Source organism: Aspergillus niger (genome assembly GCF_000002855.4).
Source record: "Aspergillus niger supercontig An01".
NCBI lineage: Eukaryota > Fungi > Ascomycota > Eurotiomycetes > Eurotiales > Aspergillaceae > Aspergillus > Aspergillus niger.
The window spans coordinates 3594864-3613656 of NT_166518.1; the positions used below are offsets into that span (position 1 = coordinate 3594864).

At 49.4% G+C, this 18793-nt stretch overlaps 9 protein-coding genes across 9 annotated transcripts, besides 1 other annotated feature; 3 read left to right on the plus strand and 6 right to left on the minus strand.

Moving 5' to 3' along the window:
- Nucleotides 1-384: 384 nt before the first annotated feature.
- Nucleotides 385-1094, plus strand: An01g15060 (uncharacterized protein; the record flags this gene model as incomplete). Its single annotated transcript, XM_059745966.1, has 5 exons — nt 385-510; nt 563-701; nt 756-812; nt 863-911; nt 965-1094. 5 exons carry the CDS (start codon nt 385-387, stop codon nt 1092-1094), a joined length of 501 nt encoding a protein of 166 aa, XP_059599875.1.
- A 9-nt stretch (nt 1095-1103) lies between these two features.
- On the minus strand, nt 1104-2549 carry An01g15070 (uncharacterized protein; the record flags this gene model as incomplete). Its single annotated transcript, XM_059745967.1, has 2 exons — nt 1104-2428; nt 2534-2549. The coding sequence occupies 2 exons, from the start codon at nt 2547-2549 to the stop codon at nt 1104-1106; spliced, it is 1341 nt and encodes a 446-aa protein (XP_059599876.1).
- A 139-nt stretch (nt 2550-2688) lies between these two features.
- Nucleotides 2689-4572: a mobile genetic element (Remark: Tndm3 has a short direct repeat at the site of insertion.;~Title: probable transposon Tndm3 - Aspergillus niger).
- Nucleotides 2820-4463, minus strand: An01g15080 (uncharacterized protein; the record flags this gene model as incomplete). The annotated part of the gene is made up of 3 exons (XM_059745968.1): nt 2820-3557; nt 3638-3766; nt 3912-4463. 3 exons carry the CDS (start codon nt 4461-4463, stop codon nt 2820-2822), a joined length of 1419 nt encoding a protein of 472 aa, XP_059599877.1.
- Nucleotides 4573-5394: 822 nt separating the features above from the next.
- An01g15100 (uncharacterized protein) lies at nt 5395-6554 on the minus strand (the record flags this gene model as incomplete). The annotated part of the gene is made up of 3 exons (XM_001389860.1): nt 5395-6072; nt 6144-6311; nt 6384-6554. 3 exons carry the CDS (start codon nt 6552-6554, stop codon nt 5395-5397), a joined length of 1017 nt encoding a protein of 338 aa, XP_001389897.1.
- Nucleotides 6555-7271: 717 nt separating this feature from the next.
- Nucleotides 7272-9063, plus strand: An01g15110 (uncharacterized protein; the record flags this gene model as incomplete). Its single annotated transcript, XM_001389861.1, has 3 exons — nt 7272-7618; nt 7665-8863; nt 8918-9063. 3 exons carry the CDS (start codon nt 7272-7274, stop codon nt 9061-9063), a joined length of 1692 nt encoding a protein of 563 aa, XP_001389898.1.
- A 170-nt stretch (nt 9064-9233) lies between these two features.
- On the minus strand, nt 9234-10447 carry An01g15120 (hypothetical protein; the record flags this gene model as incomplete). Its single annotated transcript, XM_003188523.2, has 4 exons — nt 9234-9818; nt 9952-10075; nt 10165-10289; nt 10373-10447. 4 exons carry the CDS (start codon nt 10445-10447, stop codon nt 9234-9236), a joined length of 909 nt encoding a protein of 302 aa, XP_003188571.2.
- A 1775-nt stretch (nt 10448-12222) lies between these two features.
- On the minus strand, nt 12223-13853 carry An01g15130 (uncharacterized protein; the record flags this gene model as incomplete). The annotated part of the gene is made up of 2 exons (XM_001389863.3): nt 12223-13653; nt 13731-13853. 2 exons carry the CDS (start codon nt 13851-13853, stop codon nt 12223-12225), a joined length of 1554 nt encoding a protein of 517 aa, XP_001389900.3.
- A 537-nt stretch (nt 13854-14390) lies between these two features.
- Nucleotides 14391-15944, plus strand: An01g15140 (uncharacterized protein; the record flags this gene model as incomplete). Its single annotated transcript, XM_001389864.1, has 5 exons — nt 14391-14498; nt 14588-14714; nt 14786-15448; nt 15529-15674; nt 15759-15944. The coding sequence occupies 5 exons, from the start codon at nt 14391-14393 to the stop codon at nt 15942-15944; spliced, it is 1230 nt and encodes a 409-aa protein (XP_001389901.1).
- A 377-nt stretch (nt 15945-16321) lies between these two features.
- An01g15150 (uncharacterized protein) lies at nt 16322-18653 on the minus strand (the record flags this gene model as incomplete). The annotated part of the gene is made up of 4 exons (XM_059745969.1): nt 16322-16868; nt 16923-17566; nt 17666-18568; nt 18630-18653. 4 exons carry the CDS (start codon nt 18651-18653, stop codon nt 16322-16324), a joined length of 2118 nt encoding a protein of 705 aa, XP_059599878.1.
- Between the last annotated feature and the right edge of the window lie 140 nt (nt 18654-18793).

The window sequence follows — 18793 nt, forward strand, 5'->3', positions numbered from 1 at the left end:
CCCCCCCTCCCCCCTTCCCCTCCCCGGTGATGGTGATGTTTATATAGCACCAGTGTACTAGTAATATCTGCGATTGGTACCGTGCCAAAGACAGGAGTGCCACAGTTAGTAATATTGAATGAAATCCTATCAGGTGCTGTGCCCATGGGTGTGTATTTGATCCTACAGGTAAATGCCATCCTTCAGTTTGTCCGTCAGGTTCTGGTCATGACTCGGAAAGTCGAGGTGCTTACTGTCATGAATGCCAGGAAGTCAATCTCCCTATGCAAATCCAGCCGCAGATATTCGGGACATTTTCGGCCATCATTTGGGCTCAGATTTTACATTATGATCAGTTAGACCTACTCTTTTTGTTCCCCAGTCCTGGAAATATCTTTGCTCAAGATGTATCGATGTCGATATACTAACAAGCGTGACAGCAATTATACCACTCGGAAGGCCACATTGGCGTGTGTTGGGTTATTAGCAGTTATGGGTGGGCTCGAAGCCCTACTCATCTTAACTTTGAGGGCATGATGACCGTTCTACCCGTTCATTACAATCTTGCGTACTAACTCGGCCCTGGTCGCAGATACCGAACAATAAAGGCATCACCTGGCCGGATATCTTGGTTGGTGCGATAGCAACAGTGCTTCTCGCCGGCGGCATGTTACCCATTTATTTTGAATTGGGGAAAAGACAAGGCCGAGTAATTGGAATCAGTACGTGTTGTTCCTGTTTCTCGTGGGCAAGAGAGCGAATTCTCATCGACATAGATTGGGTCTTCTTGTGCATCGACACGCTGGGAGGACTGTTCTCAATCTTTGCGCTTGGTATGGCCGTTACATCCCTCCCCGTACGACATGCTAACGGACTCCAACAGTGGCACAAGGGTCGTTTGATATCCTTGGCGGGGTTATGTATATTGTTGTGTGAGTCCAATCCTTGCCTCGCCGTACATGCTGCGTGTCTAACCCATAAATAGCGTGGTACTCGAGCTGGGAATCTACCTCAGCCACATCATATGGCGCATCCGATTCCGGGAGGCCCGGAAAGAAGCCAAACATTCGGGTAGAAGTGTCGAGGATATTCTCCAAATGTCTAATCCCGCGTGATAGGTGGTATTAAAGGATAAGCATCCGCCGTTCGGGTGCCAGTCTCATGTATTGGATCCACGTAAGGCCACTGTCCGGCAGAGACCAGAACCGCTGCAGAAACGCCAAGACGTTGCGTCGGTCCAATGTGCCGCTTATCTCCATCACCAGTTCGATCTCGTGCGCTACCACCTCCTGCTTCTGCGGACACCCGCGGCACTCGGTGCCTGCAATGAATAGCGGCCAAACAAGGTCATGAGCGAATGAGCGCTTGTCAACGAGAAGGGCTAGATGAGCAAAGATGGAATCTCTCCAGGACTGGCGTGTCGTGTCTAAAGAACCATCCCGGGCGAGGACGTGGTAGACATAGATTAGGCTAGCGTAATAAAAAATCCACACCAGGTGCTGGAAACTGCTACACGCCTGGTCTGTTTGCCAGCGAAGTATGAGACTAAGCTGAAGCATGCGGGCCTTGGCGGCTTCCAAGTCCCCTGTCATAGTGCGAAGCAATGAAGAATCGATCGGATGGCCATGACTATATTGCAAGCGTTCCACATGTGTCGCACGACTGATAATGATGATGAAATCGCCAAAAATGGCATTTGCATCAGTTAGTGGAACGGCTTCGTACTCCTCCAGGGCATCGAATGTTGTGAGGCCAGCAAAGACACTTGCGTAGTACTGCTCGTAGATCAAAAAAGCATCGATCTCATCCTCGCGTCCGGCGTCCGTAAGTGTATGATCTTTCCATTGACGGATCACACGCGCGGCCTCCAGGTGCATTCGCCACTTAGCCGACGCGGCGCCGAGGAGCTCGACGTTATATAGGATGAGCGTGGCGGCCAGCGCACATTGGGCCTGGCTGGTGGAGGAGCCCTCCTGCCTCATGTGGCACAGCAGACGAGCAACCGACGATAAGGCCTGATTCCGGCGGCACATTGAGACGAGCTGCAGCTGCTGGCGGCGCGGATGCCCGATCGGGAATCGTACCGCAAGGTCTTCCGACGAAAGTGCGAGCACCGCATGGAGGACCGTCGACGATGCCCCAGCCAGTGGGACGATAACCTGTCTCCAGGGGTTCGTCGGACCATCCACCCAGGCCAGCTTGGCAGAGACGATCCGATGGTAGTGATGCATGAGTTCGGATGTCACCGCATCCGGGTAGTGGTCAATAGTCGGGGTGGATGGTATAGGTAGCTGCCGGCCTGCCAGTCTACCTCTGCTGGCAACTCCTTGGTTCCATCGGAGAATAAGGCCGTATCCTGGACATGAGAAACCTCGTGTGGTGCATTTCCGGCATACTGGGACCGACCTGTCGCATTTGATGCGACGGGTTCGGCACTTGGGACAGTCTTCTTTCTGATTAATAACCTGTAGGATTGGGCAAGAATGAAGGGAGGAAGATCAAGCTATATGGGGGATTTATATATACATACCTTTATCTGCAGAGATGCTCGCACGTCGAGGCGCGGACATTGGAGGAGGCGCCGATGATGTGGTAGTTGATGAAAGCCTTCTTCCGACTAAGGATTTATTGCCAAGGCTGATGCTCAACTCAAGAATCCTGATCAGTGGGCCAAGCCACGGTAGAATTAGTGAACAACTAGTTAGTAGTTAACGTAAGCGGCAAGCGAGTCGGCCACGTAAGCGAGTCGGCCACCTCCGCTAGTAGTATATCATCATTCTGATTTACATACAAAATGATGCTTTTTGAACACCTAATTCAACGCTTAAAAGCGCTCTATCTCAAGATACTGCTCGATTAGGACATCTAGTACGTATATGCCCTACAATATGGCACGCGCTACACCTAGGAGGCGCCCGACGGCGTGGTTGATCCTCCCTAGGGCCTGCATCCCCAGCCTGTTCTTCCAATATTCTAGCATGGTTGAAAGCCTCAAGCGCTTCTTGTACAGTGAGGCCATTCAAATCATCCATTTGATGTTGATTGCGTTTCTGCTTGGTGTTTCGTTTGTCAAGAGCTTCACGTAGTTGGCGATTTTCATGCTCAAGTAGTACTGTATGATTCAAAGCAACCTCCGCGCCTTTGAAGATGTACGATAAGGCTGACTGTATTGGTGTAGCTGGAGTATCTTGTTGTTGAAGTAATTGAGATAGTGTAGACTCGTACTTCTTGAATTGCCTCGAATTTCTTGGTGTTTTTGTAAAGATCGAAGAAGAGGAGGTGCTTTGACTGCTCGGACGGCTGGTCTTCTTGAAAATCATATTCTCTAGTATCTTGCTGGGATTTAGAGGAACAAGACCTGAAGCTCTAAAAGCGCTTTGTATATTTGCTTTAGTAAACGCTTGAGCATGGGCTTTTGGATACATGTCAAGAAAATCAACCTTCTCGATATGATGATATTCCGTACGGATAAGCTGTTGAACTTGATCTTTGTAGGCCTTCTTCAAAGGCGAAAAGCATGCAACATCTAGAGGCTGACATAGATGTGAGGAATTAGCAGGCATATAGACAGGTATAATCTGATTTTGATAATATATGTTATTAAATTGAGGTGTTAGATGCGAATCATGCCCGTCAAGTACGAGAAGGCTATATTAACCTGTTCTTCGTGTTTTGATATATGGAATGAAGTGATTTTTGAGCCATGCTTTCCCAATCTCTCGTGTAGTCCATCCATTTGAGGATATAGTAATCCTCCAGGAAGATGGTAGACTTCCTTCGTACCAAGCTTGAATATGTGTTTTTGCTTTTAATACTAAATATGCTGGTAGCACCCATCCAGCAGCGTTGATACACTTAATTGAAGTTATCTATTCGCGATTCCCTGGCTGTATAAGAAAGGGTCTTCCTTGATATGTTGAGCGTGTTACTACTTTAGTAGTACCTAGGATACCCATAGCAAAGCCAGTTTCATCGAAGTTATAGATATTTTTGTTGACAATGCCGTATGTTGATATAGCAGTTTGTACGCGTTTAAACCACATCTGAATAGCTTTAGGTTCTTCATACTTCGCTCGTTTGTAGTTGATTTGACGGCTATATCGACTTTTCAAGGAATCATGCCTTGAGATGTAGTTGGTAACCCATTTTTGTCCGACAGAGATAGTTGTATTTTGACCACGCTTTTGAAGTAGTAGATTCGCCATTTCACGGACTTGAGAGTGCTTTGGTGGTGCACCACGTTGATCTAGCGATATAATCCATTTTTCAAGTGATTCTTCCTCTATAGAGGTTAATTTATGTGAGTTGGCTCTAGTATCCTTGCGAAATTTGAGTCCATTTAGGCGATCTTGAAGTGTTGATCGGGGAACTTGAAAAACGCGTGCAACTTCACGAATAGATTTTGTATGACCTTTCTGAATAGATTCAACTGCTAAACAGAGCCTGCCCTCTTGTTCCACCAACTCTTTTGATGATTTAGGCATTTTTGGTGGTGTAATGGCTGTTTGGATAGCATCGCTTTCGGAGGCGTGGACGAGTTTCGATGGGGTGGCCGACTCGCTTACGTGGCCGACTCGCTTGCCGCTTACGTTATGTCCTCTTACTAATACTGCTCTGCATAGATTACTAACGAACTAGTTCCGCCCCACCGACTTGGCCACACTTGTGATGCCATACAAAATACGCCTTTTTGAGAATAGGATATATCGATTACCAGAGGTCAGCGGTGGTTATAATAAGGCATACTAATTATGAAGATAGTAGATGATATTATTGCGTATGTTCACTTTCTGCGGTTTTGGCATTCGAAAGTGTACTCTATATGGTGGGAATAAAATATATAATTCTAAGGCTATTACGTTATTATATTAGTGTTACTAAGAAGTAGAAAAAGTCGAAAAAATGAATAATATACACAATAGTATCTGGTACGACTTTATACTCAGTTACAGACCAGTAATTATGACCATTACTGCAATAGATATACCTCAAAACAGGACATTGAGCATGGCATTACATGGGTGGCCGAATCAGGCGGAAACTACGGTAGTTGCATTGACAAGTCTATTGTGTTTCTAAGCCTCCCTGAGAACTTCCTTTATATGAATACAATCAGGTAGATGACATTGTCAGGACATGTGTCATAATAATTGGCTCAATATTAGGAATATGGTCATAAATGTTGACGAAGATGCTGCTAGGACTGGGTACTGATGAATTATATACTCTGGCCTAGGACTTTTGAACTTTCGCCCGCATCTTAAAACAAACACTGCCATAACGTGAATCGCATCAATGACCTGCACAATCTATTATTCCTTAATTTAGGGCCATGCCTCCTTCCATCTGGGTGTCTTTCTGTTCGCTCATTCTTTTTTCATGATGCCCCGCAAAGGTCATGGCCATCTTGGCCATCTAGCAAGCTCCGTAGATCTTCTCCAACTTGATCTGGTTCCACTCATAGGCCGTCATATGGGGATACTTGGCCGGATTGGTCTCCGTCACAAATTGCCCAAACGGGTAGATGGAGTTATCGCGAGCCACCTTGGCAAAGTACGTGACAGACATGCGTTCCTTCAACTGTCCTTCCTCTCGCTCCCGCGCGGAGATGGGCAGCGTCACGCGATGACTGACCGATGTGAGGTAATCGTTCGTTAGCCGCTGCAGGCTATCCCCGATATTGACCAGCATGACATGCTTGTTCTCGCACGTCACAGGGAAATAGGTGCCCAAGTTCGACTGGTCCTCAACTTCCAGTCCTCCGACGGAGTCCTGGAAGAGCAAGGTGACGGTCCCAAAGTCCGTATGCTCGGAAATCCGGCTCATGTGGCCTGATCGCAGGTCGCGGATATCTACCTTGGGATAATAGTTTAACCGCATCTCGCTGACATTGGGCATGCAATGCTTGATCACCTCGAATGGCTGGTCTTTCGTGCTCAGGGCCATCTCCAGAGCCTTCAAAATGTTCAAATGAGCCACGTGAAGAAGCTCATAGAAAATTTCCATGAATGAGCGGAAGCCTGGGACTTCACTCTCATCCGGCCATATGTTGCCGTACAATGGGTCATCAGGGTTTCCGATATCAAACGACTCCTTTTATCGAATCAGCGGGTGAGCACACAAGGGCGGTTGATGGTCTATGGATGGATGACTGGAATGCCTACCTTGACATCAAACACCTCTTTGTGCTCCTTGCAAACTCCTTTCTCGAAGTCTTTGATCGCTGAGCTTTTCTCTTGTCCGAGGCTTACCCATCCACGATTGGGGTTGGCACAGGGTGGATGAGGATACTTCTTCTTAATGTCCTCTGGCAATTCAAAAAAGGTTCGGTTCTTTTTCACACAAAAAGCTATTAGTTTAATTCTTGTAGCGAGCAACGCGGGCCACTGGCAGGACTGTCTTACCCATTCAAATGCCTTGTCGATTGCAAGATCAGGGACGCCGTGGTTGACCAGCTTGACAAACCCCTGGGACGCAAAGCATTGCAATAAGTCGCGGGCAAACTGGGCTCGTTCTTCCTCACTCCCAAGGAAAAACTTTCCCATGTCCAACGTCACAACAGTTCCGGCAGCCATGACTACGGTGAGTTAATGGTTGGTGTTGAAGGTCTGGAGAAATAGAGATGATTTAATCTGAGCATGTCCTCGAAGACTGGAACTTGGCTCACCAGGCCGGGCATTTTAAGCATCGTCTGTGTAACTGAATAGACACATCGACTATGACATCCAAGATCTCCATACACTCAGCACCATGGTGTACGTAGCTGTCGTAGTGGTTCTGCATACCGCGGAAGCTTCCGACATGCGTTGTTTTTCTTGCTGGAATGTAGGAAGGCAGGATAGACATTTGGTTTTCCTTTCCTGGTTCGTTGGACGCGCAACGCCGACTTCATTAGGGCTGACTTACTTGTTTAATTCCCTAGGGCTGATCGAAGGATCTCCTCCTGATCACAGGCAAATGTCACGACACAGCCACCTCCTCGCCCCGTAAGTTGGGGGTAACCAAATGATCAGCGAGCGCTTAACATTGAATCAGCCAGCCGCAGAATGCTCACGTGCTGCATATAGTCGGAATTACGTTGTACAACGATTATTGTATGAATATGCACCTCTCGGAGGCCTCCGAAAGGTACTGCCGCTATAATATCGATGTCCAGCGACTTGCGTGATCTCGTCTGCATATTGGCTTTTCTAATTTGCCTTTTATTCCTGATCACAGCATATGGCTGCACACTTTCACCATAACTAGCTAGTTCTCCCCTACATCCTACAACTGTGAGCACAATCATACCCATGGAAGCCAGTATTCTGCCCAGCGTGCCTGCGTGTGCAGGCGTCGCGCTGGTGGCCTTTTTCTTGTACCATTTCATTATCTATCCTAGCTTCCTTTCTCCACTGGCGAAGATCCCTAATGCTCATCCATTGGCTCCATATACGTCCCTGTGGATCCTGTGGGCAAGGTATCGGATTCGTGAGAATAACACGGTTCTCCGCGCGCATCAACAACACGGCGAGGTCGTCCGATTGGCGCCAAATGAAGTTAGCATCAACTGCGTGAACGATGGCATTAAGACAGTGTACGGGAAGGGATTCGAGAAACCGCCATTCTACTCTGTCTTCGTGAACTACGGGTTTGTAGGGTTCGTGCCTTGGTATTGTCACGCTGCTGACCGTTCTTATGCACAGAGCGTTGAATATGTTCTCCTCCTTACACTCCCCTGAGCATGCGATGCGGAAGAAGCGCATCTCGAACATCTATTCCAAATCATTCTTACAATCCTCACCCGACGCGGCGGCCATAATTCAGGAGGTAGTGCAACGACGACTACTTTCGCAATTCGCCAGCCATGCCAAATCCAAGCAGCCACTGGATATTTATCCTATTTACAAAGCGACTGCCATGGATTTGACTACATCGTATTTCTTCGGATTATCAGCCGGCACCCAGTTCGTGATCGACCCGGCAGCTGCCGCCCGTTGGCAGGAGCTGTATCTGGACGACCAACACCCGGTGTCGCTGTTTTGGTTGCAGGAGTTGCCCGATCTCACTGCGTGGCTGGCCAAACTTGGGATCTCCGTTGTCCCTCAGGCACGTCACCTTGCACACGATCAAATCGCTGCGTGGTGTCTCAATATGAGCGATGGCGCGGAAAAGATGCTAGCCAAAAAGGCAGTGGGGTCTTCCTTGCCGCCGGGACACTTGCCAGTAGTCTATGAGAGACTCCGTCAGAGCACCGAAAAAGAGGGCATGTCTACCACACCCAGCATCACCCAGAATCCGGTAATCAATGACGACGTCTCCGACAGCATTGGTGGAAATGTAGCATATACTCTCCGGAAGCCAAGGTCCCCACAACAATTGCAGGTTACCAGTGAGTTGCTAGATCAACTTATTGCTAACAATGGAACCGTTGCCACGACACTACTTTATATGACGTGGCAGCTGTCGCAGAATTCGGCAGCATTGGCTCGTCTTCAAGAAGAACTGCGCAGCAAGCTGGGTCCCGAAGCTTTTGCATGGTCGGCATCGAAGGAGGAGGATACGCTGCCCAAGGCAAAGGACGTGGACGAGTTGCCTTACTTGAATGCAATCATTATGGAGACACTGCGACTTCACGCCCCAGTGGCTGGTAGTCAGCCGCGGATTACCCCGGAGAATAGCAAGACCACGCTGGGTCAGTATGAAAATATCCCGGGGGGAGTACGCGTAAGCGCAGCTGCGTGGAGCCTGCACCGCAATCCTGCGGTATTCCCGCGCCCAGATGAATGGCATCCAGAGCGTTGGCTATCGGAAAACCTGGAGGGCGCCGACAAAAAGGAGCGCTGGTTCTGGGCATTTTCGAGCGGGTCGCGCATGTGTATTGGGAGTAATTTGGCATTGTACTGTAAGTGTTGTTGTTGCTGCCGCTGTTGTCTTGGCTAACTCTCCTTCTCTTTAGTGTTGAAGTATGTGGTGGCAGCCATCTACGCCAACTTCCGGACACATATTGTAAATGACGAGGGAATTGAGCAGGAGGACGGCTTTATCTCAGGACCAAAGGGGAACCAGTTGACGGTTAGATTCGAGAGCATAACAGTCGATTGAACAGTGTACCCCTGAATAGTTGACAATCTTAATTTCTCCATCCGTCCGGCTTATATGTGTTGTGTCTCCAGAGTAGATGTTAATACCTAGTAGCTGCGTACATTAAGCCCATTTAGCCCATTGAAGACAGTGACAATTCCAGAATGTCAAGTAGTGCACAACGAAATCAGCTACTCAGAATTCACCCAAGCACTTAACGAATCCGACCAAATTTCCAACTTGCCAATCCTACCCTGGGCATCAAACTTTCCAAACAAAAACACAAATGTCTCCACCCACTTCTTCCCCGTCGCATTGCTTCCAACTGTCGAAGTCAGTTTGACCATGACAGCATCGTCACTCCCATTCGACGTCGAGACCAAGAACTGATCAGGCGGAGAGGTCGGCTCCCGATTGTCCGGCTCGAAGAAGAGCGTTTGTCCGAGGACGTCGAAGTAGGCATCACAAGTGGTGTCCTCCTCGGATGACGACGCAGGTGAAGACCGTCGTCCAGTCCAGGACCGTCCCAGGTAGGGAAGTCGGGATCGTGCCCAGCTGGGACCGTACTCGTAGATTTCAGGGTTGCTAGTGAAGCGCGAGTCAAGGATGGTGGTCGGGTGGGTTCCGTTAGCGAAGTCGGCACAAAATGCTTCAACGGTTGTGCGGATGTTCATGGTTGCGACTATGCTCTTCGCTGGTGGTTCGGTATTGAAGTTGGAATATGGAAGGAGGAATGTAGAACGATTATAGAAAGTAGCTAGCACTGGGGGCTTATTCTACGACAAATCGAAAGCGATTTTGCGAAGTAGGATATAGTATTTATATCTATCTACTCCTCTACTCTGCCGGAGAAACCCTCCGAATCATGCATAATAGGCAACCACTAGTCTAGCTCCGCTCAAACCCCACCAATGGCTTCACACTCTTGATCAGGATGGGTTTGGCCATGAGTTCCTCGGAGCGGAAAGTAGCATGCATGGCTTGGAAGTCGGGCAGTTCGGCGTGAAGATCATATGCCTCTTTGTTGACGTATCTAGTAGAGTCAGCATGCGTGCGACCGGGCGAGTCAATAAATGAACGGAAAAGAAAAAATAAAAATAAGGAAAAAGGTCAGAAGCCTACTTCTCAACCAAAACCAGCTCCTCTTGACCGGTCTCACGATCGAAGTCTTTGTACAAGTGGAAACTCAAAACACCGGGTTCATTCTTCTTGACACATGCGGTAAGCTTGGTGAGAAGCTCAGCAACCTACAGACATGATTAAGTCAGTAAGTTTGAGAGGCACAGTGTAGCAGAATAGGTCCCTGCGGCCACCGTGGAGGGTAACCCACTCGATCCAATTTGCCAGGCTTAGGGGTCAGGACAGCGACAATGTCGCATTCTTCGCCAAACTGAGTGTTGGTCATTGTGGTGGTGGATTTGCAAGGGATGGATGAATGGAGGTTGTTTGCTTGGGAGGGGATTGTGTTGAGATGATGATACATTTCAGACAACACTTTATAAGTGTTGTTCGGTACCTTCGTGGTCTATGCTGCTCTTCCTACGGACAACACCGAACTCCTTTCCTAAACTCCCTTGCAGTGGTTGATTGGAGGATCAGCAGTGTGTTCATCTTCGGCCCCACCCCGAGCCCTGCAGATGCTAAGCAATTCATTGCGGAGATCTTCCCCATCCGCGTCTCACCGAAATGTGCAGCACGGACAGCATTCTTCACCGTGTCTCTTTGTCAGGACAGTCCCTTGCCGAGAACCGGAATGTTAGCCGCAACATTGGTAGTATCTGTTAATAATAGAAATAATAGCATTTGGTAATAGTAAGAGGTTCTGAGGTGGTATAATCCTATAATGATTCAAGTTCTGCTGGGGAATCTGTTCTAGAGATTGTAGTTCCTCACATAGCAATAACCCATCCAATATAATATCTATTAGTCTACAAATCAAAACCCATTCACGGGCTATACTGGGTCATTAAACAAGGCGTAAGATGCTTATTTCAAGAAGATCATGATTATTATCTAGATTCTAGTAATAGCGTCAGCAATTCAACATGTTATAATTTAAGTCGAAAGTTTCAGTCGGAATCCTACAGCCGCCTATTATTGTACTTTCAGATAATAATGTAGATGTGTTAGTACAAGATATATATATGTAGATAATTTTTGTCTTTAAAAACTTGGATTCACCTTCCAAAGTATATCTTGCTGGATAGGTGCTTCATGTTCTGATTTTGTTATGTTTATGGAATCTCAATCATGCCGAAGTTGCCCTTCGATCTCTCCTACCCTTTTTTAATTTATCAATCACAAATAAAATCATAATATCATCTCTAATCTAAGCTTTCCTATGTAATAGGGTAGTTACCTATCATCATACATCTGTAAATTGGAATATTAGCTCCATATGTTCCCTTTCAGTCATCTTAGACTACTAATCATTGAATTATGTACAAAGGTGAAAGATCTAGATTAGTCTTGCTCATTTTGATTGTGTAGTACCTGTTAGAATATATAGGTTAGCTACTAGTATTATAGTAAGATATGCAGCTATATATATTATTATATACAATGTCATCTACAAGGGAAAACAATATTTTCGGTGTTTGAAATTATATATGTATATATAATACAATATGATAACTTGTTGGCATCATCCAACAAGAATTTCGAAGTCAGGGATAGCGAAGGAACAAATATACAAAATATCTTTGTATGTGAACCTATAAGAAAAGATACATAATACAGGATAAGGAGAAAATGATAGATAACCTACATGTTCTACAGAATTATTCGTCGTCACATACCGAATGCATAGAATATTGCAATACATAAATATCTCAACTCAACAACCGTTTTTATTAAAGATATATTGATCTTCTAGAAATAGTAGAATAATTTGACACATACAGAGCCTTCTGCACTTTATGATGTTGTAGTAGCTTTAGGTTACACCCAGTGTACAAGAATCCATGCAAATCCGTACTCGAGTGAACACCTTCCAAAAAAAAGGGGGGGGGGGTTGTCAATATCTATACGAATACTCTAGGAAAGGTTTATTTCTCGCAATACGAGACCCTTTCCACCGGAATGTAGTATTTGAAAGGAAGCGTTCAGAGCGTAAGCGGTGATTGACAATTTCATATCAACCCCGGGGGTGATAGTGAGAATGAACGAATCCTGTCCCAGTTATTGCAGGACATCCCCATCCCGTCCATTCACTGCAATGTCTGTCTCCTGCTTGGGCACCATCTCCGTGTCTCCTGAGTTACATTCCTTCTCATCCACTGTCACCTCACTCTTGGCGGGCTTAATCTTCACAAAGAGCACCATGATGATCAGTCCCAGCCCGGCCAACCCCACCGCCATCCAGAGTGGAGCCTGGTATCTCGAGCGCAAGTCTCCCTTCACCTGCGCCGAGGTGAAGTCACCCCACCCCAGCCAAAAACTAATGCCCAAGAACAAAACGCTGTTGGCGACCGCAGCGGCGAGCCCTTGTTGTCGCTCGGGAAGAGAGGTAGTAACGAAGATGTTGGTCACATTGTACGTGACATCCATGCCCAGGGTGCCGCAGATCATGGCCGGAAATACGTAGGGCCAGTAGCTGGCTCCGAGCGGCATGATAGCAAATAGCAGTGGTGCCATCAGCCATCCAATGCCCGAGATCACAAGAAGAACCGTGCCGGGAAGAACATGCAGGAATAAGCCTCCAATCAGGCTAAAGAAGATGCCACCTAATGCGAAGGGGACAAAGTATGCTACCACGAGCAGGGGCGAGGCGTGCATGATATTCTCCATGTACTCCACACAGTACAGCAGCCAGATGCCAAACACGCCGTAGAAGCAGAACAGTCCGAGGAGTAGGGACGATAGTTGGGGGATGCGGAAGAGACTAAGAGGAAGAAGTGGCTCCTTGGCCACCCAACCTTCGACGTAGATCGCAGCTAGCAGCACAAAAAAGCCCACAATCAACGTGATATACACGTAAGGTGTTCGCCAGCCGTCGGGTGCATGGCCGCAATCGTTGATGGCGAAAAATATCAGCACCAGACTGCAAAAGAAGAGACCGGCGCCAGCCCAATCTATGGACATGTCAGGGTGCGGAGGCTTGCGGCGAATACTGGCTGGGACGGAGAGGACAGCTGCGATGAGAGCCAGGAAGAGCAACATCGTCCCGATCCAAAAATACCAGCGCCAGTCGAGAAACTGTCCAGTCATGCCGGAGACAAAGATTCCGGCGACAAATCCGATGGGCGCGCAGGCGCCGTAGATACTGAACACCAAGTTCTTGCGCCATCCCGGACGATAGGTAGTGCCCAAGAGCATGATTCCAGCCGAAAGAAAAGCAGCCGGGCCAAAACCCTGCAACGCCCGACAAAAATACATCATGAGGGCATTCTTGGCGAAACCGGCAACGAGCGACCAGACAAGATGCCAGGCCAACCCTCCTGCGAAGACGACAAACCCTCCATAGCGATCCGCCAGACGGCCGAAGAAGAGCAACGAACCACCCGCCGTCAGGGCAAAGGCACTCGATGGCCAGCTGGACGAGGCTTCTGGGATGTCCAGTCCCTCAGCTAAAGAGGGGAGGAGAACATTGAAGCCGGAAATGAAGTATTCCTGATGCAGGTCAGCGCATAGGTCCCCCAAGACGGATGTCTATACCGGTGAACAGAAGAAACCCTGCTGAAACTTACTGCCATAATCTGCGAGAGCACGAGCGAAAAGCAAAATCCCAGTTCCGATAGCAAATTAGGGAAGATAGTCGGCCTCATGCGACCAAGTCGCTCCAACTCGGCTTCCGAGTACATGTCGCCCATCCTAGTTAGGTGGTACGGGAGGTATCCCGTGAAGACGTAACAATAGGGAATAGGGCAGGTTGTACAGCCACAGTCACCAAAGAGACTTTCTGACTATGTGCGAAGCATCGAAAGAAAGGCAAAGAACCATAGAAACTGGATATTGGGGGGAAGAGGAACGAAGGGAAAGCGGCGAGAGGAGGAGAGCGGCATTCACGAGGACCAGCAAGCAAGGGGGGTTCGTGGGTTTTGGATTTGTAAACGGGAGCCTCCTAGTGTCTCCGGAAGGTGCAGGAGTAAGCTGCACACCCCGGGGGCCTCCGACCATTAATTGGTCGTTGGGCGATCTATGACGGCCCCGTGCATGCAAGGGCGTCATCGGGCGGGCCGAGTATGGGGGCACCCAAGGCTGAAGACGCATTCGGGGAGGGCGAGGTATGTCGCTATAAATCGATTGGCCAAACCACCCAAACCCTACGCGTCCCTCCCTCCCCACCGGTTCTCCAATTACCACCCTACACATAATTGCTGACACACCAAACACTTGGTCTCCAAATCATGCGTTACTCTCTGTGGTGGTCCATTTTTGGTCTTATTGGAGGGTCCTCCGCCACTCAAGCTTCGCCGGCCCACGTGCAGGAGCTCAAGGAACGCTGGGGTGAGGATGTAAGTTGGAGTCCGCCATAGAGCCACTGCCCCATGAAAGAGCGATCGACAGAGATGAGCGTAACATTTGGATTAATTTGATTTCTTAGTGGGCATTTTCGGGCATTACCACTTTCGGCCACTTGGAGCATGTCCATTGTCTCACAAATCCCGACACGCCGTTTGACATAGGGATCATTGGCACGCCTTTCGATACGGCCGTGAGCTACCGACCTGGTATATTCTGCCCCTATTGGATTGGACTATTTATGAAACCTGTCTGATACCATTCTTTACCACATTAATAGGTGCGCGCATGGGCCCTCGTGCCATTCGCACCGCTTCTGCCCGTCATATCCCATCTCGCGCGTTTCACGCTGCAGCCCAAATTAACCCGTATCAGTCATGGGCGAAGGTTCTGGACTGTGGAGACATCCCCGTCACCCCCTTTGACAATGCGGTGGCCATCCATCAAATGACCGAGGCCTACCGAGAGCTGGGCTCTCGAAGGACGACCACCGGGACGGGCAAGCCCAAGCTTATCACGCTCGGAGGAGATCATCTCGTGGCACTGCCCGCCCTCCGAGCTCTCCGCGAATCGTACGGCGAGCCCATGGCACTCTTGCACTTCGATTCCCATCTCGACTCGTTGCATCCCGATCGGTACCCCTCCGCCTGGACTTCGATGCAATCCCAGTTCAATCACGGCTCCGTTTTCTGGAATGCCATGAAGGAAGGACTCATCTCCAATTCGTCGTCACTGCATGCTGGCATCAACACTCGCCTAAGTGGGAACTCCTTCCAGGACTTAGATGACGACGACAAGCAGGGATTCTTGCGCATTGCTGCCGACGAGGTTGACTCCATTGGCGCGGCCGGCATCATCGATCGCATTCATCAGCATATTCCCAAAGATCAGCCAGTGTACATGAGCATCGACATCGATGTACTGGATCCCGCGTTTGCCCCAGGTATGTTTACATTTGCTGTCCCTCTCCTTCTGTCCCGAGGGTGCAAGACCGTTGATTGTTGATTCGCGTTACGTACATAGGGACGGGAGCCCCCGAACCGGGTGGCTGGACCACGCGCGAGATGATCAAGATTTTGCGGGGCGTCATGGATCTCAACATTGTTGGAGCTGATATCGTCGAGGTGGCCCCGGCCTACGACACCCCGGGGGGTGAAACTGCGTATCTGGTAAGTTCACTCGATGAATGCGGAAGCCGTTATTTCAAGGGTCAAGGAATGAATCTCCATGGCTAACTGACTGTCACTATGCAGGCGGCAAACCTGGCCTACGAACTGGTCACTGGCATGGTGGCCAGAGAACAGAAGGCCGGCGGGCGGGCGGGCGGGCGACAAGTCCCCGTAGGGATGATGCAGGAGCCCAACGAATATGAGGTTTGCTACCGCCTGAATCCCGGAGCGGAAACTGTTCTTAATGGGCTTTTGAAACAAATCAGCTAGCCAGTCATGACATGAGTGCAGTGCTAAGTGGCATCATCCCTTGGTCCTGCTGACCTCTGGACCGCGGCCGCGTCGGACCACGAACACGGCCACAAGACACGTCTAGCCAACTTCAGCTCTGTCTAAACACAAGCTCGCAAACGATGCCTTTTAGACTTGGCATGCAGTTCAGTACAGAGCATAATCACGGTCACACATGGTCAGCATGTCACACAATAACCATGCTTTTATTTTGTTCTCATTTTTTATATTTAGATATGATGTAATAGACAAGGTGAACATTCATGCCATTAGCCCTTCATTCCATATAGCCGGGCTTGAGAAAATACAAATCTACTTCGCTTTTGAGCAATTCTGATACAACATAGGTACAGAAATCACCGGGTTAGTCCCGGTAGTCGCAACGTATCATGTGGGGTGGACGCCGCTAAACAAGAGTCAATAGCATCCAGGTTGGAATCGATCGTCTCGGGATGGCTGGCAATGCCAACGAATGAAAACGGGTCGCCGCTATCTTGACATATGATGCCCGGACACAATGGATCACTCGTTGCAGATAGAATGGCGTCGAGCGATAGTTCCATAACTGGCTGTTGCTGGTCCCTCTGCTCGTTTGTGACACCTGGCAACGGCAGTGAGGAAGCCCAATGTTGGCCAGAGTCTAATCGAGGTGATTTTTCGGGGCAGTTCCAAAACGGACTTCCCATCGACCTCTGAGCCCTCTGATACCCAGCCACGTCGGACGGGGGTACCACAAGCTTTAACAGTGCGATGCTAATACGAAGGCTGTGACTGGACTCCCAGCAGGAGATGGTGTTGTGGAGAAAACTGATCCAGTCCCTACGGTCCGGTGCATCCTGTGTCGCCAGCAGAATGTGTTTGGCGACGATGAAAAAAGGAAATAGACTATAACTCCCTTTCGGCCTAGACATGTCATCAATCCAGCAAGGACGGGAATGGGGGACAGAGAATTCTTACCAACTGCACCGAGTATCTGAGAATAGAGTACTCCCCTGAGCGGAGGGTGGGCAGAGTTGGGACAGAGCGTTTCGAGCGCTGGCCAGGACTTCGTTGGGCGCGTCGGGCAACATGTTATGCGCGAGAACAATGGAACGCGTTGTGTGGTATTCGTATAATAGCGCCCGCTGGGTTGTAGAGTCCAAAGCCCCCGGGACAAAGCCACCGGAAAGGTCGGAGGACGCAAAATGGGTTTCCATCCAACCTTCTAATCGGTCCACCACGTCAACAATGGCTTCCTGACGAGTCCGATTATTGTGGGTGTTCCCCGAGGCTAACAGCATTTGATACGCGCGTTCTTGAATGAGTGCCACACCAATCCTTGCCGACAAGCCTTCCACGGGTACACTATGGAGAGACATATCCGGAGTTGGAGTGTTGCAATCAAAGCTTGGAAGCATGTATGCTCGGCCCAGGGTGAAAGCGAAAGCTTTGTCTAGGATGAAGATGGTCCAGAAGAGCAACCTTCGTTCCTCGGCTTGTTCGACATGCTCATCGTTTGACTGGCGTTCTCGATGCAGACCCATCCTTTGAGTGATGGCACAACATTTATGAAAGGCCTCATCGGCCAGCAGAAGGTCTTCTGCCTGTAAAGCGACGATCGTCTACCCGCTCCTGTTAGTATATTACAAATTCCCACGGCCAGGCCCGATCACCTGTTCTTTAGGCTTCAGGCTGCCATTCCCCGGACGGAAGTCACTCACAATGCATGCCAAAGCTTGAATATTGACGACCGTGTTTGCTTGCAGCTGACCCTGCACCAACGCCGCCCTGGCGGTGGCACAGAAGGGATCAGAGTTCGTCTGTGGTAGGCCGTGGTCACGGCAGTCAGACCCATTTCCTTTACTTTCAGTGGTGGTTTGTAGCAGCAGGTACTGCAGGCACAGCTCCATACCACTTTCGGACACCCCCAGGTTGCCAAGGAAGTACATTTGAATTCGTGAACGCAGGATGCTCGGATGAAACAAGTGTTGTAGATAGCCACCCTGGGCCAAGTACCGCTCGGTTGCTTGCATCACGGCCTGCTGTGACAGGTGCGGGAGTCGAAGGGGTTCCACGGCGGAGGAAGTCTTGAAGATTTGAGGTCCAAGCAGGTTGCACAACTCCGATACCTGCTTCAGCAAGGGGTCGGCATCAGCCGTCTGGCCATGTCGTCCGGACCTCAATATTCGCAGAATACCCAGGCAATGAGCCACATTTGAGTAGGGTCCGTAAAGAACCTGTTGCCCATCCCCAAGTGTGAAGAGAACACGACCTTGAGGATCATTTTCTACCAAGGGAGCCGTGGACGTTCGACGGGGCGCGGGTCGATCTTCCTGGTAGCAGTGCGGCTCGTTCACCAACCGGTGCTCGATTATCTGCGTCAAGCGCTCCACGGAACTCTCTAACTGGGCCAGTCGATTGCCGAAAGGGCTGATGCCCCCCTCGTCAGCAGAGTTGATCGAGCCAGGGGCAACGACCTTTCGGTCTCTGGAGGTGTATTCGCAGGCGACACATGCCCGGCGGCAGGCTCCGCAACGCGGCCGGGCCCGGTCACACCGGATTTTCTTCCACCGACAGTGATCGCAAGCTGGATCATGAGTAGAAAATTGAAGCGACGCGGGACTCTAGAGGAAGAGAGGTGTGAGTGTGGTGGTCAGTTAGTCCAATACAAATGGGAGAACAAACCGAGGCACTTCCGGAGGGCTCCATTGTTGCGGGCAATATTGGTGAAGTACCATCGCATCGCAACGTCCGATTATAACGGATTGCTCATAATGACAGGAGCCATTGCCCAACACGCTTTGACCGATATTTTCCTGTTCTGAACTTCGTGAGCTGAGGTTTCCTTG